Source organism: Xenopus laevis, chromosome 7L (genome assembly GCF_017654675.1).
Source record: "Xenopus laevis strain J_2021 chromosome 7L, Xenopus_laevis_v10.1, whole genome shotgun sequence".
NCBI lineage: Eukaryota > Metazoa > Chordata > Amphibia > Anura > Pipidae > Xenopus > Xenopus laevis.
In genome coordinates, this window is record NC_054383.1 from 1,921,335 (window position 1) to 1,936,195 (window position 14,861).

The following is a 14,861-nucleotide window of genomic DNA, read 5'->3' on the forward strand; positions in this document are numbered from 1 at the left end:
CCAAAGGTGAACAATCCCTTTAAAGGGGTGGTCCCCTTTATAGAGTAGCCATTTCTAAGCAACATTTCAATTGGTCAGTATTATTAATTTTTAAATTATTTGCCTCCTTTTATTTGACTTTTTCCAGCCTTCAAATGGGGGGTCACTGACTCCACCTAAAAAACAAATGTTCAGTAAGACTACAGATTTATTGTTATTGCTACTTTTTATTACTCTCTTCTGTTCAGGCCTCTTCTATTAATATTCCAGTCTCTTATTCGGATCAGCATGATTTCTAGGGGAATTTGGACCCTAGCAACCGGTTAGTTGAAATTACAAACTGGAGAGCTGCTGAATAAAAAGCGAAATAATTAAAAAAATAATAAACTATGAAAACCAATTGAAAATTGTCTCAGAATGTCGCTCTTTACATCATTCTAACAGTTAATTTAAAGGTGAACAACCTCTTTAAAGACCCGAAACATCTGTGAAGCCAAGGTTCTGAAGCAGTATACGTATGTGAGATGAGGAATTGTCCACTATGGTCCTGAGCATTACCCACGTGTGCCACAGTAACAATCTGCACCTCTGGGCACCAGCCATGCACCAATATATAGTGGAAAGGAGGGTGTCATACTAATATTAGTGCAATATATTTCCTGTTCATATTTATACAGTAGATGCAGTTGCATTTTTATAGTTAATCTAATATTTTCTGCTCATTCACCCGACAGAAATGTTACCGGCAGTCGCCGTCGGCGCTCAAGTTCACCAGCATTCAGGACACGCCGGAGCTGATCCAAGCGAGAATCAGTTATAACCAGGCTGTGGATGTAAGGCGACGTTCCCAATAGGAATTTTTCACTCACTGAAGGGACAGTTCCTTTTATGAAAATCGTTTTTGAATGATTTGCCTCTTTCCAGCTTACATTTTAAATGCAGTATGGTCGTTGGGGGTTCAAAGAAGTAGCCCACCGTTTAAATAACTTTGCAAGTGAGGCTCCTCCATCTTCTAAACATTTTGCCTATTTCATGGCCATTACCAATTTTAGTATGGGAACAAAGAGGTTAAATAGATACTGAGCCTGGCACTATATGTAACACATATCACAATCCCTTTAGAAGCCGGGAAACAAATATTCCCAATATTCCCAAGTGTGAAGCTGTAGCCCAATAGGCCCCTAGAAAGGATAAACTATGGATAATATAGAAATAGATCTGTCTCCACTGGAACATCAACATAACTCAGACTGTGAACCATTTGGGCTATTCCAAGTGTAACCCTTGTATTGATACCCTGGGGGGGGGCAAGATAGTGGGGTCAGAATGTAACAGGACATGTGAAATGTTGTGACCCATTGCCCCCCACGTGCCCCTATAATCACAGGACAAATACTGAGGTGTCCATGAAGTGTCTTTTATACAATTGTAATTAATATTGTTCATTACAGAGCAAGTACAAAGAACACGGGGAGAGTCTGAAGCACCATTACACTTCCACCGCTGAACTTCCAGAAATTCTACAGGCAAAACTGAACGCCATGAACCTCAGTGAGGTATATAATATATGTATATTTATATATATTTATATATATAGTGACTCCGCTCAGCTCATATCCCAAACACTAGGGCAGGCAGCATTGAGTGTAATTGTACAATGAGTTTGGATCACTTCTGTAAAAGTATGGAGCCCTTTCTGTTACATTTTCCTTTAAGAGTAACCAGTTCTAATGGAAGGAATATGGGGCACTAAATAATCAGTGTCTGTTGTTAAACTTCTTTGTGATCAACAGACCCAATACAAGGAGTCATGGAGCCGACTGAAAGATGGGGGCTACAAACTCAAACTGGATGCCATTCCCTTCCAGGCGGCCAAGGCTTCTAATGAGATCATAAGTGATGTAAGTTTTACTCATTAATGTGGGAGAGTTCTAGTGAAAAGTGAGGATCGGTGAGTTTATAAGGTTTGTGAAAGGATCCTAGTGAAACGTGAGGATTAGTGAGCTAGTAAAGTATGTGGCAGACTTCTAGAGAGACGTGGGGATTAGTGAGTTTATAAAGCTTGTGGGAGAGTTCTAGTGAGACCTGGGGATTAGTGGGTTTATGAGGCTTGTGGGAGAGTTCTGGTGAGACACGGGGATTAGTGAGTTTATAAAGCTTGTGGGAGAGTTCTAGTGAGTCCTGGGGAATCTGGAGATTAGTGAGTTTATAAGGTTTGTGGGAGAGTTCTGGTGAGACACGGGGATTAGTGAGCAAATAAGGCTTGTGGGAGAGTTCTGGTGAGACATGGGGATTAGTGAGTTTATAAAGATTGTGGGAGAGTTCTAGTGAGTCCTGGGGATTATTGAGTTTATAAGGCTTGTGGGAGAGTTCTAGTGAGTCCTGGGGATTAGTGAGTTTATAAGGCTTGTGGGAGAGTTCTAGTGAGTCCTGGGGATTAGTGAGTTTATAAGGCTTGTGGGAGAGTTCTAGTGAGTCCTGGGGATTAGTGAGTTTATAAGGCTTGTGGGAGAGTTCTAGCGAGGCGTGTGGTTTGGTGTGTGTAAAACATGACCCTTGTATCTCCCATCTACCTACAGCACAAGTACAAGGAGGAGTTTGAGAAAGTGAAAGGGAAGATGATTGGTCTTCGCCGGCTGGAGGATGATATAAATATGGCTCATTCTGTTCATGCCTCCTCGCTGCTCAGTGATGTAGGTCCCTGGAATTGACTGAGTTTATAGACCAATTGCATGAAACGACTTGGGTTGTTGAACCTGGATCCTTCTTCCTGTTGATATTTAAGCACTGATAGAATTCTCCATTACCGTATGATATTGGGTTGTTCTGGTTATTAGAGGGTTGGGAGTTCCAAATAATATTGAAGTTATTGTTATAGTAATTTAACTGAGAGGCGTCTCATTTAGGCACTGCTCTCCTCCCTCTGGCCAGGTGCAGTACCGGAAGGGCTTTGAGAAGTCTAAGACCCAGTTCAAGCTGCCGATGGACATGATACATCTGGCTCACGCCCGGAAAGCCCAGTCATTGGTCAGTGACCAGGATTACAGGCACACGCTTCACCACTACACCGCCCTTTCTGATGACGTCAGACTGCTGACGGCTAAAAAGGCCTATGAACTCCAGAGTGAGGTGAATTCCAAATAGATTGCAATAAATCAGACAAAAGGTTAATCCTGATGGACATAAGTTTCTTTTCAGCCTCATTTACTAGAATAACGAAAAATGTGGCATTTTTAGTTCAAACTCTAGATCTGCCCTGGTCACGCCCACTTATAAATGAACACACCCCTGAGCAGCTGTAATCCCTCATTGTTCAATTAAGCTCCGCCCCTTTGGTGACTCACAACTGGGACCATTGGGGAGAGAGTCAAACCCACTTACTGATGATCAAGTCTGGTCTAGAGGATCGAGAGGAATAAATACATTTACACCGATTTAAAACTTTATTTTCCCTCTTATGACCCTTAAAGAGACTCTACCGCTCTGACCTGAACTTCATGAGAGGAGTGGGGTGCATCACCCCCGGGGCCCTGGAGATTGAAGAAAGAAAGCGAGCCACTCAGCTGACCAGTGAGGTAACAATCACAAATCAACGACGGATATGGGGACGTCTATATCCCCCCCGCGGTGCTAATGCTGTAAATGTGACCCGTCCTGCTGCGATTTATGTTTGATGCATTAAAGGGGAAGTGGTGGTGTGATTAGTGCATTTTAAATCTGTAACAAACTGACTTTCTGTTTAATTATATTTCATGTTTTGTATTTAGCGTAAATACCGGCAGCTGCCCCAGACATTTAGGCACACGGCCGTGGCTGACTCTTTGGATATACTTCATGCCAAGTTCAGTAATAAGATAACCAATGAGGTAGGTGCCAAATCACTAGGGGTGACCTATGTGTGGCCCTGAAAATGGCTTTACCTGGTCATTTAGCAGCAAATGAACACCATATATAATTATATAATAATTGTCTTTATTCCTCATGTAGCGACTGTACAAGGCTGTGGGCGAGGATGCTCTGCACCACTTCACCGCCATCTTGGAATTGCCTGAGCACATCAGAGCCAAGCTGAACGCAGCCAACCTCAGTGATGTGAGTGTCCAACCTTGTGTTGGGTCCATGGGCTCAAGTTTGACCCCATTTCCTCCTTAAATTCATACTATAGATGTGCAAAGACTGTGCCGAAGGTCACATGACCAGACTTACATAGCAATCAAGACTCCATTTTTCTTTTGCAGATAAAATACAGGGAATCCTGGTTGAATATGAAGGCCCGGGGCCACACGCTGACCATGGAAGCGATTCCATTCCAGTCGGCCAAGTCTTCCTCAGACATCGCCAGTGACGTAAGTGCAAGGAGGCAGGGAATTCTGGGTAAAAGAAAGCAGTCATTTCTTGGGATGCGCCAAATCCACTGTTTGGGATCAGCCGAAACTCCGAATCCTTCATGAAAGATTTGGCTGAATGCTGAACCGAATCCAAATCCTAATTTGCACGGGGAGGAAAAAAGTGGAAAAAACATTTTGAGACAAAAATTTATGGGATTTCCCTTCCTGACCCTAATTTGCATATGGAAATTAGGATTTGGATTCGGTTCAGCCAGGCATGAGGATTCGGCCAAATCTGAATTCTGCTGAAAGCTGAAAAAGGAGTAATCGTGAATCAAATCGCGGATTCGTTGCATCCCTAGTTGTCACACCCCACATAACCCAAAGAATAGTTAAACTGCTTGGAAAGTAGGGATGCAACGAATCCGAATTTTGGATTCAGCCAACCTCCGAATCCTTTGCGAAAGATTCGTCTGAATACTGAACCAAATCCGAATCCTAATTTGCATACATTTACTTCCTTGTTTTGTGACAAAAAGTCACGTGATTTCCCTCCCCACCCCAATTTGCATATGCAAATTCGTATTCAGTTTGGCCAGGCAGAAGGATTCAGCCGAATACGAATCCTGCTGGAAAAGGCCGAATCCTGGCCAAATCCCAAACCGAATCCTGGATTTGGTGCATCCCTATTTGAAAGAGAGAGAGATGGCATGGACTGGAATGAGAATCAAATCTCTCCTGTTTCTCAAATCCGTAAGGTGCAAACGGGACTATTTTAGTGTCAGAGCAAAGGAGTGGGATATAAAATCCTTATACATGAGAGAACAGGCAGCACAGCGAGCGAGAGAAGGACTTTGCTGGGAGTTTGCCTTTTAGCTGCATTATTAGCATGTTGGGAGGCTTAAGTTTTGGGGTGCAGTTTACTCATTGCAAGGGTTCCAGAGGGGCTTATTCTGTATGAGCCATAGTTGATTGCCAGTGATTGCCCCTACAGTATAAATACAAGCACGACTACGTCACAGAGAGAGGGAAGCACATTGGATCCAGGAGCATTCTGGACGACCCACAGATGCTGCACTGCCTCAATGTGGCCAAGATACAGAGCGACCAGTTGTACAGGAAGGATTCCCAGCACCTGCGCTCCCAGTACCACCTGTCCATGGACATGATGAATCTGGCACAAGCCAAGAAGGCACAGGCGCTGGCCAGCGAGCAGGACTACAGGCTCAGGCTCCATCAGTACACGGCCGACTCACAGGACATGAGGCTGCAGAGTGCCAAGAGGGCAAATGAACTGCAGAGCGAGGTGAGGAACCGGGACTTATAGATTTATATTATATATTAGATTTAAAGCTACTTGTATACACAGCACTCTCCATCCAACCATTCATCAATGCAACATAGGGAAACAATACAATGGAACATACTGTGTATACTAGTCACGGCTGCATTGCACTGCCCAGGGGTCTCTATAGTGACCTTCCAAATTCATCTGGAATTAAAGGGGCTGTTCACCTTTGAGTGAAATTTTAGTTGATGTAGAGAGGGATATTCTGAGACAATTTGTAATTGCTTTTCATTTTTTATTATTTGTGGTTTTTGACTTATTTAGATTTTTACTCAGCAGCTCTCCATTTGGCAGTTTCAGACATCTGGTTGCTAGGGTCCAAAGTCCCCTAGCAACCACAAACTGATATGAATAAGAGACTGGAATAGGAATAGGAGAGGACTGAATAGAAAGATGAGGAATAAAAAGTAACAATAACAATACATGTAAAGACTTACAGAGCATTTCTTTTTAGATGGGGTCAGTGACCCCCATTTGAAAGCTGGAAAGAGTCAGAAGAAGAAGGCAAATAACTACAAACTATAAAACATAAATAATGAAGACCAATTGAAAATTTGCTTAGAATTAGTCATTCTATAACATACTAAACGTTTTCTTAAAGGTGAACCACCCCTTTAATGTGAAATCTTCTCACCCTATACGGGTGCTAATAATTAATTCTCTGCTGCACCTTCTTTTCTCCAAATGCTCCTGTAATCACTGTGGGCGTGTGTGTGGGAGGTGCCATTCCTCTCATTACCCATTGGCTGGAATTGCCCATCTAATACCCGTGATGCTTCTTTCTCCCAACAGAGACTCTACAAATCGGATTTACTGCACACGCGGGGAGTGGGATGGGAGGCCGCAGGGTCCCCCCACATTGAGGCAGTGAAGAAGGCCGGGGAGCTGATAAGTGAGGTACCTACTGGCTGGGGAAAGGTCACCCTCCCTTCTTTTGGGGTGCTGGGCTCACATCTGATACTGGGAGAAAAGGGGTGCTCGCATGGTGGTGGCATCACATGTAGTAGCTAAAAGGTATATCCAGCCCTCTGTCATTTGGTAATGACAGTTGTAGTTTCACAGCAGGATTAGAATCATTTTGGCCTCTCTGATGCCTCATTTGACAGCACCTTGTACAGTGGGGCAGGAGAAGCAGCTGAAAGGGTGACGCTAGGGTGGGAGGACTGGGTCTACAGATAAAAGCTGCTCATGGTGTCCTGTTGTAATGACTCTTCTCCGCCTGTATGTGCAGAGTAAGTACCGGCAGAATCCGGGCTCCATGGCTTTCACTTCTGTGCAGGACTCCTCTGACCTGGTTCATGCTAAGAGCAGTTACCTGCAGTGCAATGAGGTGAGTACACTCACTGGAACCTACAGTAGTTGCACTGCCATTGTTTCTGATTGGCCAATACTCTTACACCCTCCCTTCATCACAAAAATAAGTCTGCCCTAACCTACTATTCCTTAGTGCTATATGAGTAGCAGGAAATACATTCCCCCGTGCAAAGGAAGTAGAGACAGTCACATGAGTAGCAGGAAATACACTCCCCCGTGCAAAGGAAGTAGAGACAGTCACATGAGTAGCAGGAAATACACTCCCCCGTGCAAAGGAAGTAGAGACAATCACATGAGTAGCAGGAAATACATTCCCCTGTGCAAAGGAAGTAGAGATGCGTGAACTAAACAATTTGTGTCTTATCCTGCTCTACTATACGCAGCAACCCATTCGTTTTGTGTATAAGAGGAGTGGGCTTTTTCTATTAAACTGTAGGTATTTGCCCCCTGTATAGGTTCAGGATGACTTACATGCCCCTGGCTGGATCTCTAGCAGTAGGGATTATGTTTGTGCCAGATTACTCACCATGGTGGAAGGGGCATAATGGTCTGTTATCTCATTGCAGCGACTCTACAGATCTGGGGACTCAGGATCATTGCACAGATACACGCTGCCTCCTGATCACCCCGACTTTATCAGAGCTCGTATCAACGCCTCTCAGATCAGTGATGTAAGTACCTCTCCTCTTCTGCCACTGGTATTTATTATCTTGTCATCCAGAAAGTTCTGAAATCTGGAAATGCCTGTTCCCAAAGAGTCAAATGTTCCAATAGAGTCCAATGTTCCCATAGAGTCCAATGTTCCCATAGAGTCCAATGTTCCCATAGAGTTCAATGTTCCCATAGAGTCCAATGTTCCCATAAAGTCCAATGTTCCCATAAAGTCCAATGTTCCCATAGAGTTCAATGTTCCCATAGAGTCCAATGTTCCTATAAAGTCCAATGTTCTCATAAAGTCCAATGTTCCCATAGAGTCCAATGTTCCCATAGAGTTCAATGTTCCCATAGAGTCCAATGTTTCAATAGCATCCAATGTTCCCGTAGAGTTCAATGTTCCCATAGAGTCCAATGTTTCTATAGAGTCTAATGTTCCCATAGAGTCCAATGTTCCCATAAAGTCCAATGTTTCCATAGAGTCCAATGTTCCCATAGAGTTCAATGTTCCCATAGAGTCCAATGTTTCTATAGAGTCTAATGTTCCCATAGAGTCCAATGTTCCCATAAAGTCCATTGTTCCCATAGAGTCCAATGTTCCCATAGAGTCCAATGTTCCCATAGAGTCCAATGTTCCTATAGAGTCCAATGTTCCCGTAGAGTCCAATGTTCCCATAGAGTCCATTGTTCCCATAGAATCCATTGTTCCCATAGAGTCCAATGTTCCCGTAGGGTCCAATGTTCCCATAGAGTCCAATGTTCCCATAGAGTCCAATGTTCCCGTAGAGTCCAATGTTCCTACAGAGTCCAATGTTCCGATAGAGTCCAATGTTCCGATAGAGTCCAATGTTCCCATAGAGTCCAATATTAGCAAATAACTGCACTTGTTACTATCTTACTATTTCCTTTTCCTCTGTAATAATAAGACAGAACCTTGTACCTGATAAATGTATCAACACTAATCCATGTTGGGGCAAAATACAGGGTGGGACTTCACTAGATCTCTTACATGTAAAACTCAAGGTTCCTTCCAACGATTACAGATAATAGATCCCATAAATGTCCCATAATTCCCATTGGTACCAGTACAGTATTGTGTTCCTAACCATGATATCCCCCCACAGAAAGCCTATAAAACCTCATCGGAGCAGTCACGGGCCGTCGGATATGACCTGAGACTTGATGCCATTCCTTTCCAAACTGCCAAGGTTTCCAGGGAGATCGCCAGTGATGTAAGCTGGGGGTTTGGGGAGCAATCTGACATATGGGGAGAGTTGGGGGTCACTAGATTAGTTATAGTTCTGAGTGACTATTCAAGAAAGAAGTGTTGTAATAGTGAGTGGCCAATCAGGAATTGAGTTCTGCAACAGTGGTCAGTGGGGAACTAAGTGATATAATAGTGAATGACCAATCTCAAATTTGAATATGCAAATTAGGGTTCAGATTATGGCACCATAAACTGCTTACTAAACAAACTATAATTATTAGGTGCACTTCCCTCAACAGCTGTTAGATGGCACTATAGTGTCTCACAACTGTTTAGTATTCAAATCAGAGAATTACGGAAATGAATGTGAACTTTCCCTTTAAGGTAGTTTGTTCTGTTTCCCCCTTGCATGACTTATTGGTTGCCCTTACCTACCCCTGCTATCCAGTTCAAGTACAAAGAAGCGTTTATCAGAGAGAAAGGCCGCCAGATTGGATTCCGCAGCATCAGCGACGACCCCCAATCCCAACACGTCATGAGGGTCAGCAAACTGCAGAGTGACAAGGAGTACAAGAAGCTGTCGGAGGAGAGTCGGTCCCGAGTCAGAACCAACCTGGACCAACCAGGTTTCATCCAAGCCAAAAAAAGCCAGGAGCAAGCCAGCGACATCAACTACAGGCAACACTTGCACCGCTACACGTGTGACCCCCAGCAACTGGCCATGAAGCACGCCAAGCAAGCGCACAGCCTGCAGAGCGATGTTAGTACATCCGCTAATACATTGTGTCCAGGGAGGGGCTAATCTGATACATTGTATACAGGGAGGGGCTAATCTGATACATTGTATACAGGGAGGGGCTAATCTGATACATTATATACAGGGAGGGGCTAATCTGATACATTGTATACAGGGAGGGGCTAATCTGATACATTATATACAGGGAGGGGCTAATCTGATACATTATATACAGGGAGGGGCTAATCTGATACATTATATACAGGGAGGGGCTAATCTGATACATTATATACAGGGAGTAGATAATCTGATACATTATATACAGGGAGGGGCTAATCTGATACATTATACACAGGGAGTAGATAATCTGATACATTATATACAGGGAGGGGCTAATCTGATACATTATCTACAGGGAGGGGCTAATCTGATACATTGTATACAGGGAGGGGATAATCTGATACATTATATACAGGGAGGGGCTAATCTGATACATTATATACAGGGAGGGGCTAATCTGATACATTGTATACAGGGAGGGGCTAATCTGATACATTGTATACAGGGAGGGGATAATCTGATACATTATATACAGGGAGGGGCTAATCTGATACATTGTATACAGGGAGGGGATAATCTGATACATTATATACAGTATAAGTATAATACTCAGTATAATACTCGAGTATAAGCCGAGTTTTTCAGCCCCCAAAATATGCTGAAAAACTCTACCTCGGCTTATACTCGGGTCAAGCGCAAAAACGGTCGCCGGCGTCTATGAATAGTCACTGGCGCCTAAGAATAGTCGCCGGCGTCCAAGAATAGTCACCGGCATCCAAAAATAGTCTCCAAGAATATTCGCCGGCGTCCAAGAATGAGACGCCGGCACCTCCAATGGGAGCAGAAACCCTCAATTTTTTGATTGAAATTTACCAGAAGCTGCTGCATTTCTCACCCTAGGCTTAAACTCGAGTCAATAAGCTTTCCAAGTTTTTGGAGGTAAAATTAGGTACCTCGGTTTATACTCGAGATGGCTTATACTCGAGTATATACGGTAATCTGATACATTGTATACAGGGAGGGGATAATCTGATACATTATATACAGGGAGGGGATAATCCCTCATCTGGAACAACAGGAGCAGCTGCTTTAACTGGGAGGGACTGGGTTGGGGAGCGATTTTTAGCAGAAAATGTCAGGGTGTTGGAGCCCATTAAAGGGAAACTTACTCTATTTTAGAAAAATTTGTGTGATCATTACGTCTTTTATTTTTCAGATTAAGTACAAATCAGATTTGAACTGGATGAAAGGAGTTGGTTGGACTCCCCCAGGCTACTACAAAGTAGAATTGGCTCGCCGGGCGGCAGAACAAGCATATGCAGAGGGCACCGAGTCAGACAGGGCGTCAGTGTCTCCTTATTCAGCGGTGAGTGCCATGTTTCTTTCATAGTAAGGAGAAAATGTAATGTACCCCCTACTGTAAATGATAAGGATATTAGAAGTCACTGAGGGGTTGTTCTGTGACCATATAAAGGCACAAGGCTGCAGGCTGAGTTATACAGGGAACTCTGAGTATCACTCATGTATTATAAGGGATAATGTACCCCCTAATGTAAATGATAAGGATATTAGAAGTCACTGAGGGGTTGTTCTGTGACCATATAAAGGCACAAGGCTGCAGGCTGAGTTATACAGGGAACTCTGAGTATCACTCATGTATTATAAGTGATAATGTACCCCCTACTGTAAATGATAAGGATATTAGAAGTCACTGAGGGGTTGTTCTGTGACCATATAAAGGCACAAGGCTGCAGGCTGAGTTATACAGGGAACTCTGAGTATCACTCATGTATTATAAGTGATAATGTACCCCCTACTGTAAATGATAAGGATATTAGAAGTCACTGAGGGGTTGTTCTGTGACCATATAAAGGCACAAGGCTGCAGGCTGAGTTATACAGGGAACTCTGAGTATCACTCATGTATTATAAGGGATAATGTACCCCCTACTGTAAATGATAAGGATATTAGAAGTCACTGGTAATGTACATGGCCATATAAATGTACCATATATACTCGAGTATAAGCCGAGTTTTTCAGCCCCAAAATATGCTGAAAAACTCTACCTCGGCTTATACTCGGGTCAAGCGCAAAAACGGTCGCCGGCGTCTAAGAATAGTCGCCGGCGTCTAAGAATAGTCGCTGGCGCCTAAGAATAGTTGCCGGCTTCCAAGAATATTCGCCGGCGTCCAAGAATGGTCGCCGGCATCCAAAAATGAGACGCCGGCACCTCCAATGGGAGCAGAAACCCTCAATTTTTTGCCAGAAGCTGCTGCATTTCTCACCCTCGGCTTATACTCGAGTCAATAAGCTTTCCCAGTATTTGGAGGTAAAATTAGGTACCTCGTCTTATACTCGGGACGGCTTATACTCGAGTATATACGGTAGTCAGATTTACAAGTGTTTATATACCCATTTTATGGAACAATAAGGCTGTTATTCTTATATTTCAAAGCCAATTAGCACTGATGACTCGACTACAGATACATCACAAGGATATGTGTCGCAGGTTTATCAGGGTTTTGTTTATGGCATGCAATTAAAGCTGTAATGTATTCTCATACAGAGACACTGCACAATCAGCTCATATCGAATACATGGGAGATACATTTAAATACAGTATATTTTCCCTTTAAGGTTTATACTTTAAATAAGATCCTGGGGAATGAATGTACAGAATGGATGTGAGAGATGCCCAGAGGCAAGTGATGCTTTTGAAGAGCTTTTCTTCCTCCCACTCCAGTGCTCTGTCCCATTATTGTGGTGACTGTGAGATCTAAAGACAAATCCCTTCTCATGTTCATGTTCTGAAAGTTGTAAAACCCACACTGAGAGCAGAGAGGCTGCCATGCTCATAGCACGGGGTCAAGTTCTGTGCCAGTGCCTTGGGCGGTCATTCCCATTGGGTCAAGGTGCTCACAGCTGCCATCTTGGAATAAGCAAAAAATTGAGTATTTCAGCTCTGGAGTACTCGGGGTGACCCTAAGTCATGGCGATCACATGCAGGAGAGGAAAAGGTTAAAAAAAAATCTTCTGGGTGGAGAATTTGATGCCAACAAAATATATAGTGAATAAAGTACCCCCTCTTGTAAAATATAAGGATATTATAAGTTACCGAGGAGTTTCATACAGGTCATGGAACTCCGAGGTAACTTCTAATATCCTCATATTTTACAACTGGGGGAACTTTATTTATTATAATACACAAATTTCAATGAGTCATGTGACTGAAATGACATCAGAACTCACCGTTTATAACTGATGACATCAGAATTTACCGTTTATAACTGATGACATCAGAACTCACCGTTTATAAGGATATCATTTACAAGATATTCATGGGTGTATTATATGAATATATAAAATCTAAATGGGTAATATAGATCTACTCAGGATCTGACTCAAGCATTATGATCCAGCAGATCTATTATGCTGGGGTTGATCATTTATTCACTTTAGAGAGAGAGAATAAACATCCAATAACATAAAACATAAATCTTGCCCATTAGCTGGTCTGTACCGTGTGAGGTTACAGTGAATGTTCTCTGTGGTTCTAGGATGCCGGGTACCAGTCCCCACACAGTGAAGTCAACCCAGATGCCTCTGAGATCCTTCAAGTAAAGAGGAAGAAAATGCTGCCCAGAAAGAAGTAAATATTTTGGCTACAGATTCGACCAGTAGTAAATTCCTTGTTGCTGCCGTGCAGAGAGAGAAAGGAAACTGTGCAGCTTCTCTGCCTGAGACTGTTCTGGACACTCGTTTTACTGATCACGATCATTGGCTTCACGGAATCGTGTGCTTATTATTACCAGTGACCCTAATGTAACTCAGGGTATTTATCAGAAATAATCCCATTGCATTGGTAGTTGCTTAAATGGGTTTGGAGCTACTAATATATTAGTGTTACTAGCAGGGGATTTGGGGAATCGTTTTTACAATTCTCTCTATAATCACATGATGATTTTAATCCCATATATGAACTGCCCCACAGAGTCATTAACTTTAATTATATTACATTTAATTGCCCCCCCCCGTGTTGTTTGATAGCGTTTCCTTGCCATTCAGAACCTGCTGCTTCTCTGATCTCTAGACTCTATGGGGGTCATTTATCAACACTGGGCAAATCACTGATTGGTTGCTATGGGTAACTGCCCATGGTCAAATTTGCCCAGTGTTGATAAATGAGCCCCGTTGTGTTTACATTGGAACGAGATCGCTGCCCAGTGAGTCTGACACGGCCCTTATGTTTGTATGTAACATATATTATAGTTGTAGGGACTGGCAGGATCAGTTTTTATACATGAGCTTTGTTCTCCTTTGTAGAATATGGAATTGTTTGTATGGAATAAATATCGCTGAATCTGAGATCCGTCAATTTCATTCATTGACGAATGTTAACGGAAATTATTGTAAAATGCCATAAATAAGGGAAACAATATGAATCGCGATCCGATGGGATTTTTAGTCCTGTCTGGCCGACTTTCGGCCAGTTATCGATAGGGGAAGCCGTCGGAGGGCCCCATATACGGGCCAATAAGCTGCTGACTCGATCTGTCAGCAGCTTTTATCGGCCCGTGTATGGCCAAGAACAGCACTCAATAGTAAAATCCAGGTCCCACTGAGACACATTCAGTTACATTGAGTAGGAGAAACAACAGGCTGCCAGAAGGCAGTTCCATCCTAAAGTGCTGGCTCTTTCTGAAAGCACATGACCAGGCAAAATGACCTGCACCCCAATATTACAACTAAAATAAATACAATTGTTGTGTTAGGAATGAAATGTTACATGGTAGAGTGAATTATTTGCAGTGTAAACAGTGTCATTTATGAATAAAAACAACACCAAAAAAACCTTAACAGAATCCCTTAAAGTACAAGGTCTGAAGGGGGCACATGTACATGACACCCCCTGCCCATCCCTCTGACTGAACCCCCCTAGTTTGAATTCATTGGGAGCAGTAGATCTCTGCACAGAGACTTAAGGTGGCCAATAAAAGCTGCTGACAGACTGAGTCGGCAGCTTATTGGCCCGTGTATGGGGCCCCCTTGACAGGCTTCACCGATCGAGATCTGGCCGAAAGTCGGCCAGATCTCGATCGGATGGGACGAAAAATCCCGTTGGACCGCGGCCGCATCAAGGTGGGTATATCGGGGAGAGATCCGCTCGTTTATCTATGGAGGGGCACAAAAAACATGGCAGACATTTTTGCTCTCTTCCCTGCACATAATAAATGA

General features: G+C 43.2%; 1 protein-coding gene across 2 annotated transcripts in view; it reads left to right on the forward strand.

Annotated features, from left to right (window-relative positions):
• Positions 1–13,991, forward strand: part of nrap.L (nebulin related anchoring protein L homeolog) — a 49,012-nt gene extending 35,021 nt beyond the window's left edge. For both annotated transcript variants that reach the window (XM_018224965.1, XM_041570105.1), the window contains 17 exons: positions 714–812; positions 1,431–1,535; positions 1,773–1,880; positions 2,559–2,672; positions 2,911–3,108; positions 3,450–3,554; positions 3,747–3,845; positions 3,967–4,071; positions 4,218–4,325; positions 5,302–5,613; positions 6,448–6,552; positions 6,887–6,985; positions 7,536–7,640; positions 8,748–8,855; positions 9,279–9,590; positions 10,843–10,992; positions 13,184–13,991. In XM_018224965.1, the coding sequence (XP_018080454.1) occupies positions 714–812; positions 1,431–1,535; positions 1,773–1,880; positions 2,559–2,672; positions 2,911–3,108; positions 3,450–3,554; positions 3,747–3,845; positions 3,967–4,071; positions 4,218–4,325; positions 5,302–5,613; positions 6,448–6,552; positions 6,887–6,985; positions 7,536–7,640; positions 8,748–8,855; positions 9,279–9,590; positions 10,843–10,992; positions 13,184–13,279 (2,328 nt within the window). In that variant the 3' untranslated portion in view covers positions 13,280–13,991. The remainder of the gene's footprint in view (positions 1–713; positions 813–1,430; positions 1,536–1,772; positions 1,881–2,558; positions 2,673–2,910; positions 3,109–3,449; positions 3,555–3,746; positions 3,846–3,966; positions 4,072–4,217; positions 4,326–5,301; positions 5,614–6,447; positions 6,553–6,886; positions 6,986–7,535; positions 7,641–8,747; positions 8,856–9,278; positions 9,591–10,842; positions 10,993–13,183) is intronic.
• Positions 13,992–14,861: the final 870 nt, after the last annotated feature.